At 49.6% G+C, this 27,114-nt stretch overlaps 8 protein-coding genes across 8 annotated transcripts; 5 read left to right on the top strand and 3 right to left on the bottom strand.

The window, feature by feature from the left end:
- Positions 1-1,570: 1,570 nt before the first annotated feature.
- On the top strand, positions 1,571-2,811 carry PENARI_c028G02896 (uncharacterized protein; the record flags this gene model as incomplete). Its single annotated transcript, XM_022636178.1, has 3 exons — positions 1,571-1,755; positions 1,878-1,937; positions 2,076-2,811. The coding sequence occupies 3 exons, from the start codon at positions 1,571-1,573 to the stop codon at positions 2,809-2,811; spliced, it is 981 nt and encodes a 326-aa protein (XP_022483994.1).
- Positions 2,812-4,882: 2,071 nt separating this feature from the next.
- On the bottom strand, positions 4,883-5,761 carry PENARI_c028G00526 (uncharacterized protein; the record flags this gene model as incomplete). Its single annotated transcript, XM_022636152.1, has 1 exon — positions 4,883-5,761. One exon carries the CDS (start codon positions 5,759-5,761, stop codon positions 4,883-4,885), a length of 879 nt encoding a protein of 292 aa, XP_022483983.1.
- Positions 5,762-7,567: 1,806 nt separating this feature from the next.
- Positions 7,568-8,269, top strand: PENARI_c028G12033 (uncharacterized protein; the record flags this gene model as incomplete). Its single annotated transcript, XM_022636252.1, has 3 exons — positions 7,568-7,683; positions 7,739-7,843; positions 8,059-8,269. The coding sequence occupies 3 exons, from the start codon at positions 7,568-7,570 to the stop codon at positions 8,267-8,269; spliced, it is 432 nt and encodes a 143-aa protein (XP_022483920.1).
- Positions 8,270-10,683: 2,414 nt separating this feature from the next.
- PENARI_c028G02194 (uncharacterized protein) lies at positions 10,684-11,182 on the top strand (the record flags this gene model as incomplete). Its single annotated transcript, XM_022636171.1, has 2 exons — positions 10,684-10,784; positions 10,921-11,182. 2 exons carry the CDS (start codon positions 10,684-10,686, stop codon positions 11,180-11,182), a joined length of 363 nt encoding a protein of 120 aa, XP_022483911.1.
- A 2,317-nt stretch (positions 11,183-13,499) lies between these two features.
- Positions 13,500-15,293, bottom strand: PENARI_c028G01807 (asparagine--tRNA ligase DED81; the record flags this gene model as incomplete). Its single annotated transcript, XM_022636166.1, has 2 exons — positions 13,500-13,626; positions 13,687-15,293. 2 exons carry the CDS (start codon positions 15,291-15,293, stop codon positions 13,500-13,502), a joined length of 1,734 nt encoding a protein of 577 aa, XP_022483893.1.
- Positions 15,294-16,560: 1,267 nt separating this feature from the next.
- PENARI_c028G11027 (putative differentiation regulator (Nrd1)) lies at positions 16,561-19,047 on the top strand (the record flags this gene model as incomplete). Its single annotated transcript, XM_022636244.1, has 1 exon — positions 16,561-19,047. One exon carries the CDS (start codon positions 16,561-16,563, stop codon positions 19,045-19,047), a length of 2,487 nt encoding a protein of 828 aa, XP_022483984.1.
- Positions 19,048-20,008: 961 nt separating this feature from the next.
- PENARI_c028G06963 (Iwr1 domain-containing protein) lies at positions 20,009-21,827 on the top strand (the record flags this gene model as incomplete). The annotated part of the gene is made up of 3 exons (XM_022636207.1): positions 20,009-20,075; positions 20,209-21,603; positions 21,670-21,827. The coding sequence occupies 3 exons, from the start codon at positions 20,009-20,011 to the stop codon at positions 21,825-21,827; spliced, it is 1,620 nt and encodes a 539-aa protein (XP_022483925.1).
- A 3,255-nt stretch (positions 21,828-25,082) lies between these two features.
- PENARI_c028G06993 (uncharacterized protein) lies at positions 25,083-25,925 on the bottom strand (the record flags this gene model as incomplete). The annotated part of the gene is made up of 1 exon (XM_022636208.1): positions 25,083-25,925. The coding sequence occupies one exon, from the start codon at positions 25,923-25,925 to the stop codon at positions 25,083-25,085; it is 843 nt and encodes a 280-aa protein (XP_022483890.1).
- Between the last annotated feature and the right edge of the window lie 1,189 nt (positions 25,926-27,114).

The raw sequence follows: 27,114 nt of genomic DNA, 5'->3' as shown, positions 1-27,114 counted from the left end.
ACAGATGTCATCGACCCGACCCATACCTATAATGTCTGCCTATATGGCAATTCCAGGGGTGAAACTCGGCCGTGATCCAAAGAACATGAGGAATACAGTAAGTCATTTAGGTTAGGTTTGAAAGAGAGAGTTATCGTCTGACGTCTAAACAATGCAACCTGAGAAGCACCTGAAGACTCTGCATTTATGTAATGAACTATGTAATCCTGAAGCCCTAACCCACCGACTGGAGACGGGAGTGTCCACGTACATCTACATAGCCAACATTCTCGAACAAGTCCCCGGTTTTTTCCCCATAGACCCGAAACAGAAACACGGAAGATCGACAATTAGCATTTGGCCAGAACAGATTGACCTCGCAACGTGTCAGTGTGGTGTGTGGTGTGTGTGGCACTTAATCTCTTATCCACGCGTGGCCGATCCATTTTCGTGATTGTCGCCTTTGCCGGCAATTATTCCTTTCTCTATTCTTTATTCGATGATAGTCTATTTTCTATTTTATTAAAATCGATTGCAGGAACCCTCTAGGTGGATATTGTGTTTTGATTTTTTTAATTAAATCTCTGTCTCGATGATGTATGTTTATCCACCAGTTTGCCTCTGGTTACACGTTCGACTCGCGGCGTTATGGCGTCACTTATTAGGGTTATACTATAGGTTAACCATGGTCTGCCGCAATAACCTTGAATATTATTCTATTCTGTGGGTTTGCAGTAATAGAATCGAATATGATCGAATGAATAATATTGGGTGGTCAATCACGCCAGATCCGACCCCCTCCGGAGATATGCTCCCTGCGCTACTGCACCTCATCTGCAGGTAAACCTGGCAGAGAGGGCACGTTGCAGAATCTGTGCGTTTCAGGTGATCAGAGGATAGGGTCCGGGATTTTATGATATGGCTCCAAAGATTATACAGATATTCTCGAAGCGGACAATAGAGACAATAGAGAGGAATAAAGAAACACCCAAACCGGAATATAATTATAGAACGGACCATTGCGTGGACTGGGTCTTTGTACCCACGAGGTACTCTTTGGGCGGGTGATCGGACCAAGAGTGACTTCCAGGGTACCCGGGTTCGTTGGAAGTTCTAGATCTGATCGTCTCATCCTACCGCAACAGCACGTTCTCCATCTCATCCCACCATATCTTTTCTCCAGTTCTAGTTCCCTCTTATATATAGACCCCTCTTCCCTTTTTCCTAGTTCACACTAAACACAATTAAACACAATACTATAGACTACATCACTACATCATACAGTGACAGGTATGTCAAGTGTTCAGATTCCCGATCCGGCCTTATCTCCCCCCACTCATAACACAAAGATAACCCTCCGGCCCCCTTCACTCTAGCTAAACTGACCTTATCATAGTCATTCTTCGCCACGTTTAACATACATACCTCGGAGTCCCCTTGTATTCCCCCAAGCTTCCATTCCGGCCAAAATCAAGACTTGCAGACACAAATCCCTCAGTCTGTGCTCCCTTAAGGGGTTCATTTCGAGATTGTGATCCACACCGTCTCGCATGATAAGATAGTGAGGCATTTGAAAGAAAGTCTCACCGCTATGACTCAAACTCCTGTCCACCGCCGTTCTCCTTCTTCTCCTCATGCCTCAAAGCCCAGATCTCGTCCAGTCTTGCATCGACGAGGAACATCTGGTGCCAACGTCTCCATTGCCAAACTAGGCTCCGGAAGGGGAACGAGCAAGCCCACCGATGACGAAGACATGGCCAGCTTCTTGAACTTTTGGTATGTTGATGTCCATGTTCCCTTATCTCCAAGGACGACCCTCACATGCCGTCATCCTTGTGTACATATACACACCGACCTTTGCATAAAAGATAAAGAAGAAATAAACTAACAGCGACCAGCGCCATGTGCGAAAGACAAATTACCGTACCAAACAACACCCTATTGTACTGCAGCGAAAGGTATGTGGCGAAAAATCACTCCTATTCCTATATTTAGGGTTATCCCAGCCCCGTCCTTATCTACAACCTATTTTGGGACCTGCATGTGAAACAAACATATAATAAGTTGCATATATACTTATACTTCTCTCTTTCCAGCTGCCGCCGCAAAGACTCCTGCAAACCACTCTCAGCATCCCTTCCCTCAATGTCAATGTCGACCTCCTCAAAAATGACCACAACACCCCCAACCTCACCACCTCTCTCTCCACGCACAATCGTGCCCCAAATGACTCCTACCCGCATCCCCTCAATCAGGATACCAACCACATCCCACACCGCCAAATCAGATCTCGACCCAACAGAGTGGAAGCCAGTATTACTCCGCTCAAGCTCATCCCTCGCCTCCTCCGAGGCCTGGTCGTATCTCTCCCAATTCCACGGCGAGTCTGCGTCTGCGTCCGCAACCGGCACTGGCATTGCCAACCGCCCTGCCAACAACCGCAGCGCTGCAAGTCTCCCCGCCCTGGTCGGCGGTGCTCCCATTGTCGATGGCCACTGCCACGTCCCATCATTGACAGACACCCCCTCAACCGTCTCCTCCTCCTACAGCAGCACGGCCTCAGATTCCCTCGGCAGTATGTACATGTACGAGTCGCACCGTCCCCTTCCACCCAGACATAACCCCTATTTCGCGGGTACGAGCGTGTCCAAGGGCGTCGAGCTTGTCGTGCCGCGCATCGCGTCTGCGGATTTCGATGCTGACGCCGGTGATGTTGATGCCGATGCTGGTTCTATTTTCCCTGCTAGCAGTGCTGTGTGGGGAGAGGGTCAGGTACAGGGTTCTTTTGAGAAGCGGTCTGCTCCTATTTCTATGAAGAGGGGTGTTGTCTGATTTGGGGAAGGAGATATGAGATGCAATGGCTTGGACTTTGAGAGATTTCGGGTTTCATTCTTTGGCTTGTCTTTGCTGTGCTTTTCTCTCTTTTGATTTCGATTGCCATCGGTTTCATTTTCGGGTCGAGCGATTTCTGACTCCAGCGGAAAATATACGATGTGATGGATTTATTTCTTTTTCTTCTTGAGTGTTCCTGGTAGCGAATATATAGTTCTCTAATACCGTTCATGTCGTGTTTTTAGATCATTGAATTGAAAGCATTTCTTCATTGCTTTTCTGTTTCTGTTAGCAGTAATATCCAGGTAGGTAAGACTGGATACATATACATGTGGATTGAGTATGAGTCCACGGGGTGTAGTTCTAGAACAAGACATGATACAGTAGATATAGCCAGGTAATTAATCTATTAGACTATTACTCTAATTCATGCTTAAATTTAGGAGGATTATGTGGTTCCACTGAGTTTCTATCTGATACATAGTCTGTTAGGCATGTGATTTGTGGGGGTTACATTACACCTCCCTCTGTACCGTATATATTTGAAGTCATTGTCTCGGTGGATTATGTATAATGTAGAGCTCTATTTGCGCTGCAAGATTGTTTTTCTACTCACTAATTCAACATTCATTGGAATACTTGGAACCATAACAGAGTAGGGAAATATATATATCACTATATTATTGAGAAAAAAGAGAAGCGTCTAACCTCAGTGGATAGAACCCAAATATTCCACTTTAGGCAGAATACTCGCGCACGATTATATTTCATCGCCGATCCCTGCTCACTTCGTATACGAGTATCCTAGGCTGTTTATACACTACTAGTTCGGCGATCACTTATACATCGAGATTTCAAAGCTTTATTGCCCTACGCTCTATATATCAAACTAGCTATGATCCCCTTTTGTCGATAAAAACAAAGGTAGTACCTAGTAAGCGAATGGTGGGAGGGAAACCCCACCATTAAACTGAACAGGTGGAGATGAGATCTTCATCTCTTGCATACGATTTCGTAATTGTCACAGTTGCCGCTGCGTACTGTAGACATCTCGGTGACAGGGCGTGTGCCTCGCATATCCTTCGAGACGTTGGCCAAGGGGCGCAGCTTGCTTTCCTCTCTTGGTTTCTTGTTTTGTTTTGCTCGCCGTTTGTCCTTAAGTAAAGCTAATTTATGCCCATTGGATGATTAGGGCGCTGCGAATATTCGCATTCTGAATACTGCCAATGCCCAAGCCTGTATCCAGGCTTGCTCGAACACTGAAGGTTGCACTCGAGCAATCTGGGAAACCAAAGCAACCTTGAAGGAGCCGACTACATGCTGGCTCCGCAGCTGGCTGACTGTCGACAAGGTCCCAACCACCTTTAGTCCTGCGTTTCAGCAGTGCCCCCATCTCCAGTAGTTGGCAGTACCTTGAAGTGTGAGGTAACTTAGTCTTGAGGTACTGGATCAAATTTCAGTGTCTCCAGCCCTGGAGGGCTTTTCATTTACCATCAGTTGAAGTCAGCACTGGAGGTTCAGCAAGGGGGTTCACTGTGATTGTCGCTCGTTTTATCTTGACCCAAACCCCCGAGATCTTTGACTTGGTAGAAATTGTCGGGTTAACAATACTGTTTCGGTTTATCATATTATTTGCAATGACTCTTGTAAGGTACCATATTTTAAGTCTTTATTCCGTCATGTAACAGGCGAGTATTCTTGAAAAGGAGATATTCTGTGCAGCGAACTCAAGTAGATTAAAGCGTGTCAAGGTTAGGTTTAGAAAATAATCCTCAAGTGCTTAAAAAGCGGCACATAGAACCAGAAATAACTAGTACATATATCCCACCAACTGAAGAAGATGAAAAAGAAGAACATGAAAAGAAGAAGAGGTCCACACTCCCAAATTTAGTCAAGAAACCATAAAAAAACGGAATAAACATCACTCCTACAGCTGGATAATACTCTAAAAGTCTCCAGCAGTAAAGCAGCACATATAGCACCCCTTAGAACTCTTATAAACAGGCGAAGACTAGAAGAAAGAAGAAAGCCATTAGCAAACCAGATCGTAGGCATTTAAAACACATATACCTCAAGGAGATAATTGGGAAGATATACTCACATAAGGCGGCGGACAGTTCGCATCAGCTTCATTCTCATAACAGATACCCGTGCAGAAAGCATTACCCAGATCCTTGCCGTGTTTTGTGGTATCACCCAAGGTAACGGGTGCTATGTTCGACCCTGGCTGCATTGGGTCGACAGGGGCTACCTCGCTGGCTGGGACATCGTTTGCTGGGGGGTTTGTGTCTTGGCCCTGGGTAGCGGGATGAGGAGCAGGAGCCGGAGCCTGCTGAACAGGAGGCATCTTAGGCTGAGCCTGAGCCTGAGGAACCTGATACTGAGAAACAGGCACATGAGTAGGCTTCGGGGTCCCAAACGCAACAGGAACCTTGGAAACACTCGGGCTAGGGTACGCATAGGCATAACCAGGAGCGGGAGCCTGCGTCTGAGGGTAGGCATGGGAATGCGCGTGCGAGTGCACCTGTGGCTTGGAACTAGGTGCAACAGGCGCATAGGAGGAAGCCATTGGCACGTAGGACGGGGCTGCCGGTGCATGGGCGTCCGAGGACGCCATTGATGCGCTGTGGATCATAGGTGTCGGGGCTTGGGCCGGGGCACTTGGGGCATCTTGGGTTTCAGGCTGGTTGTAGTAGTCGTTCGTGCCTGGGCTGTTACCGTAGCCGTTTGAGTTGGGGTTGTTGTCATAGTCACTATGATAGTTGTCGCCATAGTTGTCGTCGTAGTTACCATAGTTCTGGCCCTGGTTCTGGTTCTGGTTCTGATTCTGGTTCTGGCCCTGGTCCTGCCCGATATGCGCCAGGTAGTCTAGTTGTTCGGGGCCTGGGCCGAACTGTTCGCGGGCCGAGGCGAGGGTGCTGCCTAGCAAGAGGAGAGTTGTGAGGTGCATTTTAAATGCCGTTGTCGTCTAGTCCTAGCCCTCGCTTTTGTTGTCGGTGTCGATATAGATTGGTGGGCGATTGGCGATACGTCGCGGTTGTCGTGCTAGTCGTTGTTGTCGAAGGCCGATGGATTGGACGGATGGGGCGTGAAGCTTATATTAGTATTCTACGCGTTTGATTGGAATTCTCGGTTTTCATTAGTTGCCTTGCGTGAAACGGGCTGTATTTGGGGTGGTGGCATTCTCGTCCCGCGTGTGGAATGTGAGGGTTTTATACTGGTCTGACGTAACAGAATAAACACAATCCTCCATTAAAGAAGACATAGTGTCTTCATGGATCGAGTGATATTAGACTGAAAGTGTCGTCAATTGGATTAGTGTAGTAGTTGATACTTAGCACGCTTTTGCATTTGATACCGATTTGTATAGGGGTATTGCCGTGGCTCGAGATCTGCATACCAGCCTTTGCCAAGTTGTTAGCTCATAAACAGACATCACTGAGGCATAACTCGCAACTTTGGTATGTGCATATCAATGCACATGTGTAAGTAGTAGTGGTAGATGATTACCCATGGTACCATGTGTCATCGCTACAGTCTTGGAGGATCGCGGGCGTAACCAATTTGGCTATACATCAAATTGATATACGCGACATGTTTTCAAATGAAGAAAGAACGGGTGCATTGAAACAGTTCATATTGATTGCGCTTTCTCACTCTTCGACCAGAACTGGTTAGGTGTGGCGTGTCGGTCCCCAAGTGTCAACCAACTTAAACCAGGTGATTAGTATAGAACAAAGCCCACATATAAACCTATGTACATGTATAGCTTGAGGATGAAGACATCTAGAATTATCGACAGATCACGGTGAGAACCATACATTGTTCTTATTTATACTTTGTTGTTTGACTTAGCCACGGTACAACAAATCTAGAATCCATGTTGAGCTCTACGACTCTATGCGTCATTTTCACGTAAACCCGGCACGAACTAGCGATTATAGAATCGTCAAGATGATCGAGATGCTAGAATAGATGATATTGCAGATTTTTTATTTGAAATTAGTGTGGCTGCTCTGTCGATCGTTTTGTCAACGATACGAACGTTAATGGCAATCACCCTTAAGAAGAGGCTCAAATATGGTTAATGTTAGCCACCGACTCTGGCTCCACTGCCCAGACATACGGAACAGTCTGTATTCGACCCTGGTTGATAAATCTCGGCTTGTAGAAATATCAACCAGGCTGCAAGTCCTCCCACAAGGAATTCATTCGTCGGAATATCTATTTCCGCCTTAAAGTCACGAATGAGAACGATCCACGACCTGTAGATTTTTTCAAGCTCTGATGTAGCCTGTAACTATCATTAGTGATCGAAATAGAAAGCCAGGCCCAAGTCCAATATCACGAAACCTTGTAATGCTCATTGTTTGCCACTAAGGCGATATAAATTAAGCCTGAAGCCACTGACGCGTGGATTGACACCAGGGATTCCCGGTACGGCTCTGTACGCTGTATACAGTACAGAATCCACGTACCAAGCTTAATGGTTTCTTAGGTGCTTCGTCTCTTGCAGATGACAGCGTTGCATCCTGTCAGTAATTCAGCCACAGTAATCTTGCTTGTATTTGAGTATATGAATGTTTGATCCGTATGAAAAATATCATGCTTCATAAGCGGGCCATCGTCATGCCCCTTACACCAATCACTTAAGTAAAATGAGCTCCTCTTCTCGGAACCATCTTTTCCACTGGGGTATAGTATTAACATCTGAGCATATTTATCAGCGAAAACGCTCCAAGATTCTTGTTCCGTGATGACTTCGGGCGAGGCAGCTTACCCAGTTTGCGTTACCTGGGCGTCAGGTGGAGCCCCAATGGACTCGCCAGGAACACTTTTCCTATGGCGAGTGGATCCAATTGCCAACACAGGGTGAATAATAGGGCATTCTCTTCTGTTATGTCTTCCCTCTGACAGACATTGCCAGTTGTATCGACATAAAAGTCGGCAGCTGGCGAGCCTGTGAAGAGTCTGCTGCCATCGAAGCCTCTGACATCTCGTGGACCCGGTCCATGCCCAATACTCTGAAGGGGTCACTCAGACCCGGAGTCGGGTTCATACCGTGCAGTAGACAGTGACCCTACTCCAGTCTGTCGTTTCAACGATAATGCTTCGACATCACGGTTGAAAGGAGGCTGTCAAAGGATACCCCGTAAAGGGTTCCCAGGCCTCCCTCCAGGATGACCACAACACAAGCGAATAAAGTTGCTGACGTGCTGTGCACCCCAAATGACTGATTTGTCACAGACCACACCTCCGAGCTGCAGCGAGCGACAATCATGAAACTAGGGCCCAGTGGCGCTCAGGGCAGATGCCAATCCCCGTCCAGGAAACGTTGCCACCCCGCGGCAGAGGTGCTAGATCGCTTGCCTATTACGAACCCCGAGAACCCAAGACAAACGACAATGTATCTGCGTTGTGGATCCGTATGGAGCTGAAGCCGCTCATGAAGGCCTGATGCAACGCGTCTGGTCCGATGCATCCTTGCTGTGTGACCATGGACCGATCAGGCCACGCTGACTTCCAGCTCAAGGGACATGATTGAATCTGATCTCGAGTCAGCATTTGGGGTTACCAAACACCATAACCTTTGAATGAAGCAACGTGAAGCTGGAGATACCACATCGATGCACAGCCGCCAGCATCGAAACACCCACGCGGATCACTTGAACGAAGACACTGGTGGAACATGCAACACCACCAGGAACAAGGAGTATTCGAAGATCCCAGCAGCTATCTCGCGAATATCGGATACCAAACGAAGGCCACCCAGGACATCCCGAAGCGCCCGGGGGTTGCTCACGTCGAGGGCTGGATGGTCCATTGATCCCAAAGCCCCAAAGCCGCTTCAGACCCTCCACAAACTCCATACTTTGTATTATCGTCCACCAGGGGAATCGTTTTCGAATCATCATCGCATTCAACACAGTCCGGACACCGTCATGTTGAACCCACCCCGAACAGCTTGACGATAGGCCATTCGGTCTCACGGCTATACCCAGGTTCACGTCAAGTCGTAAATTGCAATATGATTGAAATGGAACAGCTGGCTCTTCCGAGGTAGCCACCACAGCATGGTGATTGGCTCTGGGAGGCTCTGGACGCGTCGCCATTGTTTGAAAGCGAAGCCGTTATGGCCAGGAGTTCTGGCGTACAAAACATCAAACCGTACCTTGGGCGACGAGTACAATCATAATGGTTGCAAAGTATCCATGAAACAAGGTCGAAGCCGTTGCTAATGACTGTTCACTCAATCGGTTCATAATCCACAATCACGTCGATGTGGCCGAGCTCAAACGTGGACAAAAAAGATCATGTCTCCAACATGGACGCCATTTTCATCGTTTCAAACATCGCAAATTGAATCGCATACTTGGAAAGTTCCGCACTGGAAAAGTGAAGGCCGCAGTCAATGCCAACACGGCCGGGAAGGGGTGAGGAAAGGGTATCGAGTCAACATTCACGAGGTTCTGGCACTGTTTATAGAGAAAGAACAAGTCAGTGAGTTTCTCAAAGATTGAGGACAGTGCTATGCAGTGCTTGTCGAACCTGTCCCGTTGTGACAATGAAGGCCATAAATTCCGAGCATAACTACCGGTTTCTCGGTTGTTGGTGTCCATCCATATCCATTATTTGATCCCTCTTTGACTATCAAGCGTCGAAATGAACGGTCGATCGAGTGAAACAATACGCCATTGTCGTTAAGGTCGCGTTCTGTCGGGGTTAAGGTATCGGGCTCAAGGGTTCAAGGTAAGAGGAAGGCCCACACGTTCCACGGTTCGAAGTACTATCAAGCTCAGCATCATTGCACGGTAGTTGCAGATGGAGTCCGGGTACTCCGTGGTGAGTTCAAGTATCCAATCCCGCAACTGGAGACTGTTGAGCCGTCCCAGCTGGCTCCTGATGCGTTGGTTGAAGAAGTGGCCAACAAAACGAGGAATGCCCCGTTCGCCCCATGCCAACTCCATCGTTGTCTACCGAGTCCACACATCCACACATGTGAACCCAGCAGACAGAAGACCAGATAGGAAATTCCTCGTCTCCGATTCGGGGTTCAGTGCATCCCAAACCCCGAGCCGACACAGGCGTTATTGATCCGTCAACGTCACATTTTTGAGCTGAATCTCGCAAATGAGAGCGAGATGGCAAGGCTATCGGCACTCACTTTCTAGGAATCGTGCGAAGTCTCAGTTCGAATATGGGATGAAGTTGGAAAGATGTCTCTGTGGAGAACTTGACACATCCAACGATTGGCTGGCACTTTTCTCCGGAGCGGATTCGAGCTCTGCGATTTGTGAATAACTACCAACATGACATAGATTCGCCTTCTCGATTCCTCGCCTTCTATGCCAATTATTATGCTAAATTCCTGTGTATTAGAGATATGGCAAATGTTACGCCTCTCCCGAGCCGGATCGAGTTCCTGAAAGGATTGGAACCTCGAGATTTACCCATTTCATTGCAGAGTAACTCAAACTGGCGGCAAAACAATAAATATCCGGCTCAAACTCTGCTCCCTTCTTTCTTCCCTCCGTATCGAATCTATATCTCTCTACGGGTTCGTTATTTTCCCTATTCGGACACGCTAGCTCGTACACTTAATATGGCCGACCGCTCCGTCTCCCAGCCCCAACACTCTTTCCTTATGCTCAGCCTGTTTAGCATACGGAGGGGTCCTTGTTGACCCCTCCCCGTTACCTTTGAGCCCACCCATTCTTCTTTCTCATGCAGGGTTACTAACCCTTCAGCGTATTCATACACAGCCCTAGAATACCAGTACCAGACCCCGATCCGCCAGCATCAAGTATCTCGAAAGCTACCCTCCAACGACCCGTAGACTCGAAGCTCACCGTTCTCCCGACCCCAGCAAAGATGACGGCCGGCATCGCAACCACCGACAACGCCCCCGGCCAAGAATCTCCAGCTGGAACTCGCAACCAGCTTCAACCCTCGAGGACCGAGGACTCATCGAGGTGAGCAGCCTGTCTCCTTCCATGCTGGTTTGCCCATTTGCCTGATATCCCTCGCCCATCCCACCCCACTCATCCCCTTCTGTATCTGCATCTGCGTTTGCGTATCCCCTTCTGATAGTTGCCTGAACGATCACAGACTGAACCTCCCCTCTCCACGTAGCAACGCCAGCAGCCATCTCATCCAAGAGCCACCCAAGAGCCACCGCGCTGTCGGGGAAGAGCTCGACTATTACCGCAACTTCCTGGATGACCTGGTCACCGTCATGCGCGACGGCAACCAAGCAGCGGTCGCCCACCTGGTGGATCTCATCCGCTCGGGCGTTTCAAAGGTCCAGATTCACCATGCTATTCAGCAACTCAAGAGCGACGGCTACAACGCGCCTGCTCCGCGCACCTAGAGGTACTGATCATTGCCTTGAGGCTTAGTCCTGGTAGCGCTGTGGCTGGTTGTCCTGTCGTGATTTGTGTTGCATGTGCTGGGATTGTTTGGGTTGACTCCCGAGAAGGTGGGATTAAGGTTGAGGCACTTGTTGATCAGTCATGATGTCCAACGGCCATAAGCCCTTTTTTTTGTTTTGTTCTTGATTTGCGTTGGTCGTTTTAGTGCTCAGGCTAGTGCTGAGATCCCTTGTGATTTGAAAACAAAAAAGAAAAAGCCAAAAAAATGACCGAATGCTGTCAAGTGGTAGATCGATGCAACCTGTGACACACATATTTGGTCACATTTCTTTTCTTGGGACGATTATTCGCGGTGCCGGATTTGCATATCCGGCCATCGAAGGTTGGTTGTGTCGATATTGACAAACCATATATGAGTGTCAAGTGGCGAAACATACCCGACTTGGCCTGCACCAGGGTAGGAAAACATAGCAGAAAAGACAGATACCACACCGTTAAAACCAATTGTACGTGGTGGTGACGAGAAGCGCATGTGAACCAAACGCATTCGGTATCGCCATCGATGAAGCTTCAAATCCCAGGAAGGCAAGAGGCCAAGACCTGCGTGTACCAGGGACCGGGCCAAACCAATCGAAATGCGCACACACCATCATATCTCCGCCACTATCTACGTGCGGATTGAACCGAAGTACGGCCAGAGGGTCATGGAACGTCATGTCGAGACTGTGCCAATCAAACAGGGACGGAAAAAGGGACCAGACCTGATGATCGACGGTTCGCGCGTGAATGGAAAATGGACATTGTAATGGCCACGTCCTGTAAGGGGGTTAGATGCCCTCATCTGTGGATGAGACATCATATTATAGCAACACTAACACCAACACCATTATTAACACTGACACCGGCCTAGCGTGTGTTCACCCTGGAACAACTGCTGTTTATGCCCAGAAGGATGGTCCTGCTGTTTCTCAAAGGGGTCAAGTGGAATGAAAGAGAGTGGGACTTACGGGTTCTATCTCCGTGTCGGCTCGAGCAATAGCAAGCCAGGCCTTGATGTGGCTCGTGTCGCCTCTTCCTGTGAGACGCGAAGTCTCCCTCTCTCCACCTGAGAGACATTCGTTCATCACTTGATAAAGGACAGTGTTGATGCTGTGCGATGGAGAAGTGGAGCAGGGATTGAATACTGACTAGGGCCATAGAGTTCTTCCCCGTGACTTCGAGAGACCCTGACAGTCCAGACGCGCACACCAGACTTGCTTCAATTCAAGTTGAACATCCTTCTGTCTTTCTCTCCTATTCGATGACATTCCTGTCTACCGGTCTCCCTGCTTGATTCGAGATGGATAACAGCTCGGAGCCGGGATTGGAATCTGGCTGACCAGCACTAACACAGACACAGACGCAGGCACAACCCTAAACGAAGCGAGACAGACCGAACAAAGCCATCTCGATACTCATCACAACACTCGCGTGCCGAACATTATCTCAACCTCGAACTCGGACACGACTCACTATACCAGCCACAGCCAGAGCTGATCAAACAGAGCTGACCACCGAACCAGTTCCACGGGCAGAGGGATGGAGGAAATGGGACGAATAGAACAACAACTGTTGAGAACCTCTTCTCCTTTCGTCTCTTCACTACCCATCCCTATCCAGCCCCCAGAACCACACTACCCGCTTACAACAACAAACACCTCAAACCTCCCACCCAGCAAGCTCCAGACCCATAAACGTACGGATCTCACCATCCTATCCAACAAACACAACCATAACCATAACAGTCCCATTGCGGACCAGTCCAGATTCATATGCACATCCAGCGAGAGAGTTTGGGTTTGGTCTCGGTCTGCTGTGCACGACAGGTGCACATGACATGCATGATCCCGTAGATGATTCTTTAATCCCGGGTTCCTGGTGCTGGGGTTTTGAGCTGACTGGGAGTTCGATGGTCGTGATGGGATACTGGGCAGGGTGTATTATTGGGGTTGTTACATTGGAGAAGGCTGTGGGTAGGGGAGGTGTCGGCATCGATATTGATATTGACTATCTGGCTAGATAGCAAGTGGTGCAGAGTTGGAGGGGACGTAGATGTACCTGTCATGCTAATGTTCAGTAGAAATACTTGCAGTAGATAGTCCCGCTAATAATTCACAAATTGGAGAGCAACGAGGAGAAAATATCAGTCTATATTATTCGAAATTGCAGCATCGGAAAACAAGATAAGAAAAAAGTTTATCCCTCATATATGAGCAACCATTTTTCGTTCTACCAATGCCTAACCCTATCATGATCATGCTTATTTTTGTGCTTAATTTAAGGTGTGCAACGGCCAGTGTAACGAGGGTACAAGGAGCAATCACGGACGGTGTAGCGAGCGCACAACCAGGCGAGGAAACGCTCCAGACCGAGACCGTAGCCACCGTGAGGGGAGGTACCGTACCTATAATAAGATATTAGTATTGGGACCGATATGGAAGCCGGGAGGCTGGTATAAACTTACTTGCGCTGGTCAGTGTACCAGTAATAGGGCTTGGGGTCCATTCCCTCGTGCTTGTAGGCGTTCATCAACTCATCCCAGTCGTCCATGCGCATACTTCCACCGACGATCTCACCAACACCGGGCATGAGCACGTCGACACTCTCGGTGACGCGGCGGTCCTCGGGGTCCTTCTTCATGTAGAAGGCTTTGATCTCGGCAGGGAAGTGGGTCAGGAAGATGGGCTGGTTAATGATGTCGGTCATGCGACGCTCAGCAGCCTCGGCAATATCATCACCGAACTTGTGGGGCTGTCCCTCCTCGTTGGGGATTTCGTGCTCGATCAACCACTGGATAGCATCGTCATACTTCATGCGACGGAAGGGACGGGATGGGGGCTTGAAATCGGGGTTGAGCTGCTTGATGTAGCCGGCGATCTCGGGCTCGGCGAGAACGTGGTCAATGACACTGCAGATCATCTCCTCGAGATGGTCGAGCAGATCGGTGAAGGTGATGAAGTCCAGCTCGGCTTCGATGTGAGTGTACTCTGACAGGTGACGGCGGGTCAGGGACTTCTCGGCACGGAACGACGGGCACACGCAGAACACGTCGCCCAGAGATGGGAGACAAGTCTCCAGGTACAGCTGGGAAGACTGTGTCAGGTAGGCGTTCTCGCCGTAGTAGTCGAAGCCGAAGAGAGTGCTACCGCCCTCAACCTGGGTCTGCACCATGGCGGGAGGAGATACCTCCAGCATGCGGTGGCCCTCAAAGGCCTTGCGGAAGGCGCGCAGAGTGGCGGCGCGCACCTTCATGACGGAAGACGAGGTCTCACCACGCAGCACGAGGTGACGGTTGTCATACAGAGTCTGCGGGTCAGCGTCCGGCGCCACGCGCGTGGTGATGGCTTCCTTGTCACCGGCGGCGCGGCCGATGATGGTGAAGTAGTCGGCGTGCAGCTCACGGTCGTTGGGGGCGTGCTGCTTGGCGGGCACGGCGCGCATCTCACCGTGGATGGCCATGGAGGTTTCGAGGGTGAGGGTCATGATGTCGAAGGTCTTGACCATATCGCCGGTCAGGATACACTGGAGGTATCCGTAGCCGTCGGTCAGAGTGATGAAGACGTAGTCCTTCTGGGCGCGCATGCGGTGGACGCGACCCAGGACGCGGACGCGGGTGCCAGGCTCATCGGACTCGGCGGAGCGCAACTTGACAGTGGCAGGGTTGGTGTCATCCAGGCGAATGCGGACGGGCTTGGGCAGGGAGGTGTCCTCCTTGATGATGATCTTCTTGGCCTCCTCCAGGACCTTCTGGCGCTTGTCGGCCTCGGCCTTCTCACGGATGGCCAATTCGTGCTCCTTGGCAGCCTTCTTCTTGCGCTGCTCGCACAGGGTGTTGGCCTTCTTCATGGCTGACTTGGTGGCGGGCTTCCACTCCAACTTGGCAGCGGGATCGACATCCTCGCCGGCGGCATCGGTCTGGGACTTGCGCGTGAGGTACTGGATGCCCTCAGTGGTGGGAGCGTGTTCCAAGAAGGCGTGGACGAGGGTCTTGTAGGGAGCGGCCTCGGTACCGTTGGCGGGAGATTCGTCTCTTCCGACGTCCTCGTCGATATAGATAGTGGTGGACGCCATTGCGCTCTATCCTTGCAATGCTAGGTTGGGGAACGAGTTCTGTAAGTCGCGAATTAATAGTGTTCGGTATGTGAGTCATAGATCCAGGGACCAGGACAGATCAGAATACTCACCTGATAAGACGCAGCAAAGAGGCCTCTTATCTCCCAATTGCAAAGTGTTCAACGCAAGGAGAATCACACATTGTGGAGGGGTAAATTTCCGATCTGCGGGATTCCCCATGGGTGCCTGAGGCGACAATTCGATATGACTCAACTTGGTTCAAACTTTCCTGGTTGTATAGGAAGTTGATATATGCAGTAGTATGTATATCATCTATAGCATCTGATATTTAGTAGATTCATCTATACTACCTAAAATCTTAATGATTGGTGTATTGCATTGAAGACATATCACTTTTAGTTCGTATACATGTAGGTTACTCGTATCCCGGGACAGAGGTGAACATCGCGTTTCGAGTACGTGTCAGAGTCGAGATCAGCATATAACTTAGTAGATATCCAAGTCCACCTCTCTCAACTGTCTCAACTGACATAATTTGAAGGTCACGGGACTCCGCTCTTGGCATGCAGGGAGCCTACGGAGAACATTAAGGAGGCTCACTTACAGTGACTTTGCCGGTTCCAAGGTTGGTCTTTCTCATATACTTGCCAGGGGTAAATTGTGGCTGGGTCTCTCTGCAGAACTGGGGAAAATACACTACTGTAGCAGAAATAAGAAATGGAGTTGTAGTTCGGCCCCTTAATCCACTCCTCCGTATAATGTCTTGCCCCTTTTATGTTTTTTTCCCTCTCTCATACCTTACCTGGATTCACTTCCTTGCCTTTCATTCTTTCTCTCTCTTTAACCCTGCCTTTTCTTTTTCTTCTCAATTTCTTAATTTTTAGTCAAGGTAAACCTTTCTCCATAGCCCCCCTTTTTTTCCCTCTTCTTCTGCTCCCACTAATCCCCTTCCAGCTAACTGTTTGTAGCCTCTTTCTCTCTCTCCCCTTTTCTCTTCGCATGGCCAACTGAACATACACATTCCCGGAGAAACGGTTGGTCTTCCCCCATTCCCTTCTTGACATTCCATTCATCTAAACACGTCTCGTCTTTTGCCCACTTTATCCTCATTTTATTCTTCCCCACCTATATTTATATTCTCCCCTTTTCTCGTGACCCGTGTGGACTGGCCTCCTGAATGGTGATCTGATAATTCCTTTCTTTTTCTTCTCAGAGCCTCCTTAGTCTGGTAGTCGCCTCGACTTCCTCAGGACTCGACCTCGCCATGCAAACCTCGGATATATCAAGCATCCCGAACAACTCGCGTCTAATCCCTCCCGGGTCCAAATACGCGCTCAACGGCGACACTGGATTTTCCCACGGAGCATACAACAATAACCATCCACACTCTCAAGGATTCTCGGATCGAAACGCTCGTCGCGCTAATATACCCGCTATAAACACAAACCCAGGACAACAATCCGATATGGCTTCCGGTTTCGATATGAACTTCACCCCCCTTTTACCCTCCCAGCTGCTGGTGGGCAGTCCGTTCCAACCCGGAACTCCCTCGGCCTTCCAATCGCCTCAGTTCGCCAATTTCGGTAGCTTCTCTCAGGCCAATGGCAATGGACACGCTCAGAACAACCAGAACCACATGCACAGCCCGACTCAAGGAATGCAGAACCAGGGTCTATATGGAATGATGTCGCCCGACGGCATGGGTGCTTCTCAGATGATGGGCCCTCAGTCGCCTATCAATGGTCTTGGAGGTATGGGCAATGCGGCTCTGGGGAGCCCGCAGGCTTCAGTGGCCCCCGGCATGCTATCGGGGACCAGCCGCACCGTTTACCTAGGAAACATCCCAGCTGAAACATCTGCCGAGGAGATCCTTAACCATGTGCGTAGCGGCCAGATTGAGTCCGTTCGCCTGCTGCCCGATAAGAACTGCGCGTTTATCTCCTTTTTGGACAGCAGCTCTGCTACTCATTTCCACTCTGATGCCATTTTGAAGAAGCTGGCCATCAAGGGAAATGATATCAAGGTTGGCTGGGGCAAGCCTTCTCAGGTTCCGACCTCCGTCGCCCTGGCAGTCCAACAGTCGGGCGCGTCGCGTAATGTTTACCTCGGAAATCTGCCCGAGGAAATATCCGAGGACGACCTCCGGGAGGAACTGGGCAAGTTCGGACCCATTGACACCGTGAAGATTGTCAAGGAGAAGGCTATTGGATTCGTACACTTCCTGTCCATCAGTAATGCGATGAAGGCCGTCACCCAGCTCCCTCAGGAGCAGCAATGGCAAGCGCCAAAGCGGGTGTTCTACGGCAAGGACCGTTGTGCGTATGTGTCCAAGACTCAGCAGCAAAATGCTGCTCAGTTCTTGGGAATCGCCCCAGGATACGCGCACGTGCTCAACACGGCGGATCGTGACTTGATTTCCAATGCGCTTGCGCAACAGTCTGTGGCTGCGGCCGCCGTGGCCACGACAGCGGGCGGTGTCAACAACCTTGGCAACCGAACTATCTACCTTGGAAACATTCACCCTGAAACCACCATTGAAGAGATCTGCAACGTTGTGCGTGGAGGCCTGTTGCACCACGTCCGGTATATTCCTGACAAGCACATTTGCTTCGTTACATTCATCGATCCCACCTCGGCTGCCTCATTCTATGCCTTGAGCAACCTTCAGGGTCTGATGATCCACAATCGACGACTCAAGATTGGCTGGGGCAAGCACTCTGGCCCTCTCCCGCCCGCCATTGCGCTGGCAGTCAGCGGAGGCGCGTCGCGTAACGTGTATATCGGCAACTTGGACGAGGCCTGGACGGAGGAACGCCTCCGCCAGGACTTCTCGGAGTATGGTGAGATCGAGTTGGTGAACACCCTGCGCGAGAAGAGCTGTGCGTTTGTCAACTTCACCAACATCGCCAATGCCATCAAGGCCATCGAGGGTATGCGCAACCGTGAGGAGTACCGCCGCTTCAAGATCAATTTTGGTAAAGACCGCTGTGGAAACCCTCCCCGTCAGGCTGGAAACAACCAGAATGGCCAGGGCCGCAATGGATCCGGCATGGAAGGCCCTCAGTCGCCTACCCCCGCTCTCAACGGATTTCAGCAGAACCTCAGCCAGTCCGGCTCCCAGTCCAGTCCGACTCGTCCCGCTCTCTCCCCAGCACCCGGTTCCACTGGCTCTCAGAATGGACAGCAGCGCCACCCTCTGCAGACAGTCTCCTCTCCCTCTGGCGTCCTCAATGTCGGATCTAGCAACCCTCTCACTATGTACCTAAATCAGATGTCTGCCCACCAGACACAGGACCAGGAGAACGGACTCAGAGACCCCATGGCCCTAGGCGGCCTGCAGGCACAGTCCCAGGCTCCGCCCCAGCAGTCGCTATACAACGGCGCCACCAACGGCGAGCTCTCCAACGGAAGCATGGACCCACCAATGCACCCGCACAAGTCCTCAAACAACAGCTACCTGAGCGTGGGTAACGGCTCCGGCCACGGCCACCACGCCAGCACCAGCAGCCTGAGCGTTCCCCGTGCCTCGCACTCGCGAGCCGTCAGCCTGCCCTCCTTCTCCCAAGAGCCCTTTGGTCCTGTCTCTGGCCAACCTGGCCACACCCGCGCAGGAGCCGCCCACCAACCCCAGAGCAGCTTCTCCAGCTTCACCTCTGCGCTCGGCGGCCTCAACCACCCCGGATTCGGACTGGCTATTCAAAACGAAAACTCCCTGCCCGGCTGGGCTGAAGAGGAGATCGGGGCCAAATAATCATTTGCATCAAAGCACGCATACCCGGGGATGCATAATTGACTCATTGTCCTCGGTGAATCTAATGCCATTTCTTCTTATTTCATACATATAGTCCCTTCTTGATTGTCATGTCCTTTTACTTTCCCCCATTTTGATTCTGATTCGCTTCTTGTATTGGTCATAATTTCCTTTTTTTTCTTTTTACTATTACCTTTCTAACTCTTTGCCGTTCACTTCAACCCCCTTTTTCTTTTCTTTTCTACTTTGGCATTTTTGGATTTTCTTCCCCATTTTGTCCGGACATATTCAGTTCGCCGCCAATGATTTCTATTCCCCTATTAATTTCATTTTCATGCCATCTTCCCCTTCTTTTATCACCATGTATTGCTAGCTGGCTATGAGTCTTTCCCTTCTTTTTATCTTCCTTTTTATCTTTTTATTCCTTTATGTTGGTCTAGGGACTGAGCACACCGCATGTTTCGCTGGATCATGAACCACAGAGGGAGAGTGGTGGACCACACTCGGGCCCTGGGTGCTCTTTCTTATGGTCTTTTGATTAGAGATTTTCCATTACCATATCCCTGGGCAGAATGCATACCGGTGGTATGATCCAGTGGAAATACCAGCCCTGTCCCGCTTGTCTGTCGTGGATATTTTGGTTGCAAAGAGGAAGCAGGTCAGGACTGCAGATGTGTAACTAGTGGAGAGTTCCCGGGAAAGCATGGAAATGAGTCGATGACAATACCCATTGCGAGAAGAGAACAAGTGATACCTTCATCAAACGTCGTAGTCCTCGTACAGTTCAGTAGAGCGAACGATATGAAGTCTTTGGCCTCCTCGATATAGATATCACGTGAAGCACTAGTCCAAATCAGGAATGGATCAGATACATGGATGATTCAGATCACCAACTCGGCCTCCCATCCCTCCATCCCAACGTCAATCTACTCATCGCATGATCAACTGAAGACATCGCAACATGGCGCTTCCCCCAGAGCAAATCAACATCAAGCGAAGGCGCGAAGAAGAACCCGTGGAAACCCTCTGTAAGAAAAAAATGCTCTCCTTGTTTTTCCCCGCGATGTACACCCTTCCAAAAAATGCATAAAAGCCTATTACATACCCCTTGCCCTAAATTTCTAGTCAGCAATTAAGAATACCCACTAACTAGATACCCAGATATTCAATCGGCACTCCACCAAACCAAAAGACGATTCACAGACTTCGTCTTCCACAGAGTAACACCGAAGGCCAGCGAAAGCTCAGATGCATCTCCAAGCCCACCATCAACAGCGCACCCAGCAGCCCAGCGGCTCCTACGCAGCCCGCGCTCAGTAAGCAGTCTGCACGTCTCTCGCCGCGCACCAGCATCCTCAAATGGGAATGGCAATTGCGTCCCGACAGTCCGAGCTACCTCACCAGGCGCGGAATTCCGTGAAGCACAGCGTGTCGCAGCCGCACGCAAAGAGCTTGAGGAAAAGCGCCGGCAACTCATTTACTCGGGTCAAGCACCGCCTTCTCCATCACAGACCAGCCTTGCGTCTGCACCTGCACCTAGATCTGAATCTGTATCTGGGTCAGGGTCTAGACCCAGCACCCCCGACACGGCAGCAAAAGGAGAGACCAAACAACCATCCAGAACAGCATCACCTAGCCGCGCACAAACTCTCCGTCGCTTCCAGATCTCCAGATCAAACCTCGGTTCTCTCCGGAGTCCAGGCGGAATCCAAAAACGTCGCGCTGATGGTCCGGCACCGGGTGTCGCCGTGCTAGTTGAACAACTGCATCGGCGCACGCATTCGCGCAAGACGTCCATGGTCTCTGATATGGTTGCGCACGCGCAACTTGGGGATCGGGGTATTTCGCTTCCGCCGAAGGAAGTTGTGGAGGGTTCGGCTCCGGCTTCGCCTGTGAAACCACGGAAGCGGCCTGTTGTTAATCATGCTGAACGGCGGTGGAGGGAGGAACGGAAGGGGTCGATTTCTGCGGCGAAGGATCGGCTTAGTGAGACTTTGGAGAAATCTGCGCAGCGAACCCAGCAGAGGAATTGGGATGAGGAGTCTGAGCGGCTTGCTAGAGATTTTGAGCAGGTTGCTCTTGAACTTCAGGTGGATGATGGTAAAGATGGAGATGAGCAGAAGCATGGTATGGATCTTGATACGCGCATTGCTGGGAATGGGAATGTGTCGGCCGTTCAGCCTGTGAGTTCCACGCCTAAGCCGCCATTGAAATATCAGCCGAGGCAGCCGAAGGAACCTAGAATCGCTCCTGTTCAATCTCAGTCTGAGTCTCAGTCCCGGCTGAAGAATGAGGAGGCTGTGGATGATATGCCTGAAGCGGAAGATGATGATGGTGACTATGTCTACGATGTCTATATTCGGCGCCCGCTGTCGGAAAGTGAGATGCTCAGGAACCCTCTCTCTGAGTATGAATCCGAACAGCAGCAGAAGAATGTCAGCAAGGCTCAGCCTGGTGTTGGTGTTATTGTCATTACAGAAGAGGACGAGCAGTATTGGGAGCATTTCGTTGAGGATGACGAGGAGGAGTGGGATAGTGAGGACGCGGATTCGAATGGTAAGTTTCCCTTTGGTCCTCGAATTGCGATGTATGAACTCTCATTAACCCAACCTTCCAATTTAGCTGAGAACAATCCCGCCAATGACTACCCCGATGAGGAGGTTTCATCTGACGATGATGGCTTTGACTTTGATGATTCTGCCAGTGAGGACGGGTTTAACTCTGGTTTTGGGTATAACTCGCGCTATGGTGGTCAGGGCTCGGACTCTGATGATTACTGATTTCCTACTTGTGTTGATGGACGCTTTGTTCTACTGCCATCGAAAGTCATGTTCCTCTTGCTTGCTCGTATTGGGTCGGTGGTTGGCCGATGTCTCTTTTACCTGGTTCATACATTGGATACCTTATGCATTGTTTCTGTTGATCTCTTTGCTTCTGGCCTCTCTACCTTGTCGCGACCCTAGGAGAACAATTGACAAAATTGACATCTCACAAGTGACCACCGAGCAATGGCTCCATTGAAATCATCCTTACACTTGACATACCGTAGCCCTGTACATTACCCTACCTAGGTAGTAGATATCTAGATCGTGCCCCGTTGCGCCTACTGCAGAACGAATGTAACCTGACATCGACCATGGATAAGAACATACCCACAGCAGACTAACCTGTAACATGCCTACGACCATAAACCAGGATAAATGCACATATATACACAGCATTTCACTCTGTCCATTCTTCCACATACACAAGTCGACCGACAATACGACTCCTAAGCACACACATAACCTACTGTGTCCGTACAACCACAATCCCTGCCCGCCCAACCTAACACAACCTCAATCCTCACCTTTCTCGATATGACATGACATGATATGATAATCGTCAAGCATGCTATACAGTACACGATCATAGTACATGTATATACATACAAATACGGAGGGAGTGTAAATGCAAATCCACCCAAAACCCACATTCCATTTCCGGATCGCTTACTTCGCTTACATGGGAATCAGCAGCCCGGGATTGGTGGATATAGATTAAACAAGCACAAATCAGATCGTCCTTCACGGCGCCCCTCTTGCCTATTTCAGATTAGTGCTGATGAGGTTCGACAGCGATAGGGGGATCGGGTGGACTGGGGGCTGTTAGGGCGAACTATGGCGCCGGGGAAGTTCGTGCCGAGTGGGCGGTGGAGTATTGTTGTTTACTTTGCTTTTTTGGTCCTTTACTATACTATACATGTAAGTGTAAGTGTAAGTGTATGGTATCTGTATTATGGGGGAATGATTTGCTTTTTTTTTTGGCTGTTCTATGGAATACGAAATTGATGTATGATGTGCCGCACGGAGTACCAGACGTTGAAACGTCCATGCCTACCTGGGCAGTGGCATATGTGGCATGTGTCATGCAGTGACATTCAAATCCCGAGTCATTTCTGCACGAGTATTAGCCTTTGAAGAATTAGAGATTGGGTTTTTCTGTCTGACTGTTGTGCACTCTATACATCGCCATTCTAGACCATGTTATAGTATACCCATGCCATTAAGCTGTTGAACACTTGTGTTCTCGCAATTTAGAATGCCCCACTGATAGAGTACACACTGGCCCCTGACTATTTCGACATTGGGGCTTTAATTTACGTTATAGTATGCCGATCAACATTCTCTCTTCACCCCACTGTACCTGTACTAGGCTAATCCATTAGGATGCATCTTAGCATCTGTATGCGCCCCACATCCTCCCGACTCCCCGAATGTCCTTCTCCAATCCCCGAATTTCGAGATTGAGGCTGAGACATTGGGCACAGTGATCGTCCCTCTGTCATGAAATGAAAACTTAAGGCACCTACGGGATGGTTCCCCGATCCCGACGCTACACCATTTTGGTTGTCATCCCAGATGGGATCTTAATGCGATCCAATGATTATCATTCCTATTCCTGCTCCTGCTCCTGTTCCTGTTCCTACTACTATATAAAGAGTAATTAACAATAAGAAACTCCAATTGCAAATACGTGTCCTCACCTACAAACTTGCTACCTGTAAGTCTCCATTCAAAAACTAGAAACAGCACCATATACGTCCATACAGTAAACAAATCATATGCCCATCTACCCAATTCGATCGAACTCGTAGATCCCGGTTATCAAAGACCACAAGGCACACATGCAAAACAAAAGCTAGAGCGAGCCATCAGAAAAGGAAAGAAGCAAAAAGAAAAGCAAAGAAACGCAGACACATACTAACGTGAGCGCTTGCGCGCGACACATCCAATCCACACCCCATACCCGACCCCCACCTCACCTCCTATACATGTACTGTACTTACGACCGCGAACTGCTTACTGCCTCCCACCTCTGCGCTCAGAGCTGCGCTTGACTCCTCACTTCTGCCAGACCTCCCTTTCCTCAGATGGTTATCTCATATCTCATATCTCACATTAAACGCGTCTATTCTACCGCCGATCAACGGTGGCTATGCAGCTAGTTTGCTGCACTGCGAAAATCAAGCGCATTGTTATTGTTTTGGGCTATGCTTTGACCGACTGTATGTACAGTCACTGTTGATGATGGCTTGCTTTATGTTGTATTGCATCTTAGTGACGTGGTCTCGTACGTAAATGTCGTTGTCTATCTCCGATCGATTTTAAGATCCATTTTGAGGGCGGGTTTTGCTTCGTGTTCTTTTTGGTTCAGAGCGCGCACACTGCGTGTGTTGGACTTGCAGCCACTGGTGACCTATTAAAGGTGCATTCTTCCAGGATTGATCCTTCTTAAAATTTGGAATTGGGAGCTGTGGGTTAGATTGGTAGGGGGCGATGTGTCCAGTTTTAGTAATTATAGCGATGGATCCGTAATAGGCTGAGGATGTTGTGTCTTGCCCTTGTCCTTGCTTGTGCTTGCACTGCCATATCGTCTTGTTGGGGCTGGAATTGAAGGATTGGACCCCACGATCGACGAGTTAGCCTGCTTTTCGGCTCATTGCATTTGTCGTGGTATTTACACTTCTGTCAACTAGAAAGAGTCAATCGTTAGTACTGTAGCTACTCGCTTGTCTCGACAGGGTTCAGCTAACGGAGAAACTGGACTGACTATAGGAATATTGATAGCGGGCTGGGGATTACGAATGCAGAACGGCCTACAAGTCGTGTCATGCAGAAGAATAAATCCGAATCTGAATCTCATTTGAGCTGTTGATAGCTGTGTCCGACCGGATTGCTCCGAGTCAAGATCGTATAGTATAGTGTAGTGTAGACATCAAGAAAAGTCAGGGAGTGAACATCCTGGCGCGGCAAAAAAAAAGAAAAGAAAACACCCTGCCAAACGACTGGGGTTCACAAATAGACCTCCCACGCTGAAAAAAACGAAACTCCAGTGAGGTATCTTGAGTAAAAAAGACAAAAAAGTAGCCCAAAGGCAAAAGCGCAAAGAAAAAGATGCAAAAACGAGAGTACCTCCCAGCCCATCAAGAAAACAAAGAAACCAGACAAAGAAACCACCCAAAAATCAACGCAATTAAACAACAAAAAAAGAAATCACAACCTCAAAACCTCCGCCCTACTCTCCCTCATCCAAGGATACCAAACCTTCCCCCACTCAATAACACCAAACCGGGGCGCCCCAGACTCAGTCCCACCCTGAACACTAGTCCCCTCCCTTAAAAACTCGCCATCACGCATCCGCCGCTGCTCCCGCAAAGTAGGACACTTCTTTTCCTTAATAAAGCGATAGAACTTGCACTGGATACCCTGGAAGCCACGTCTCTGGCGATCTGGAAACTGCCGATTAAACGCCTCGCGCACCTCCTTCCACTCCTGGCACAGATCAACGCGATGGTACCAGATAAAGTACATCTCCTCCTCCTCATACTTGGGGCGCGGCGGCCGGCGACGGTCTGCGTTTGCGCTGGAGCTGCTTGAGACGCTGTCGTAGCGTTCGCGGCTCTGCGGGTGATAGGGGTCTGGGGAGGAGTTTGTTGAGCGTGAGCCTGGGCCGGATACCGAGCCTTGGTTGCTTGTGCTGTGGTGTCTGGCGCTGTTTGGGTTTGTGCTCATTTGGTTTGAGGGGCGGTATGTTAGGAACATGTGGTGGGTTTGGGATTGGCCTTGGCTTTGGCTTTCGCTATGGCTATGGCTGCTGCTGTGGGTTGCGCTGGATAGTGCACCCGGGCTGGTGTCGTGGTATCGTCCATACCAGTAGTTTGGACTTGGGGGGAAACTTGGCGAGTGTTGGTAGCTGTGGATGGATGGGATTGAGGCGTGTTGGGAGCGAGGTGAGTCTGAGTAGCTGTCTCCTTCGCCCGGATTTAAGAGGGCGTCGATTTTCATGCGGCTTTGCCGTGTTGAGGGCCGCTGCGCGTATTCTGTGCGTGTTTCCATTGTGATGTGTGCCTTGTTGTGGTGTAGAAGTAGAGGCGGATAGGTTTCGTGGTTCATAGATCTGAATAGATCTGAATCTCGGGTGAAAAGCCGAGCTTCACTTTTTTGGGTCCCAAGCGGTTGCACAGACCAGATTAATTATAGTGGGGAGATGTAGGAGAAGCGGCGTATATCAGATCCAACGATCAATGGGGGATATTTGGAATGAACGTGTGTAAAAGTAAGGGAGGTGGGATGAAGTATAGCTGGGGTAACTGGCCAAGGCTTACAGATCAAAAAAAAAAAAGGACTTAAGGAAAAAGCAGATCAGAGCCTTAAATGAGAAACAGAATCGAACAAGCTAACTGTCTGCTCCTTTTGGCCCCCTGTATAGCTGTGTACCGCGGATACACAAGGCTACAGGGGTGGTTTGGTTCCACCCCCAGAGAATAAAAAATAATTAATCGGTGAACCGGACAGGGTGCTCCGTGTCCGGTGGAGAAGGGCTTTTTAATTATTATTATTTTTTTCGCCACTATTTAAATCGATATCTTTGAAGAAAAGTGGCGATCAAAGCCTCTCAGTCCATTTCCGCGGCAATTCCGTGTGGATTTACACCTTTACCCTTTTACACTCTTAGCGCAAATGTCAATTACGAATTATAAATAGCGGCTATAGACAGCCCTGAAGATGAAAGCATTTTCTGTTTTGGTACATGTTTCAGTTCTTCTCAGATACAGTGAAATTAAAAACCAACACAAACGCGCGGCGTCTATTGGTAGACGCAAGAGTCATCTGTTGCGACATACGCCATGGCCTTGGGACACCACAACGAATGAACGTGTCGAGCTAATGCGGGCTCAATTCGGCCTCGAACTGCCAACACATTCCAAGGTTAGATGTCCGAGGGATGTGGCACAAGCTCTTCTCTATCCTCATCAGTCTCGGCTGGCTTTCCGGGGCATGACATCTGTATACAGTTGGGAAGCGGACTTCCCGCGCAGTCAAGTCGCATCCCGGAAACTCCTTTTCAGACGATCCAGCCGAGCTGCATGATTGGCCTCCACTTTCGGATATCCTTGTAATTTTCGTTCTTTTGCGCCATTTTCTCCCTAGATCTGCGCCTTGACCAAGATCGTCGGTCATCTGCATTTGCCGCCAACGGTTTTTGGGATTTTCGTCAGCCGATGCCAAAAGAGATGAGTATGGT

This window comes from Penicillium arizonense, assembly GCF_001773325.1.
Source record: "Penicillium arizonense strain CBS 141311 chromosome Unknown PENARI_contig028, whole genome shotgun sequence".
Classification (NCBI taxonomy): domain Eukaryota; kingdom Fungi; phylum Ascomycota; class Eurotiomycetes; order Eurotiales; family Aspergillaceae; genus Penicillium; species Penicillium arizonense.
The sequence above is the reverse complement of the archived record's forward strand: the minus strand, read 5'-3'. Positions and strand labels throughout refer to the sequence as shown.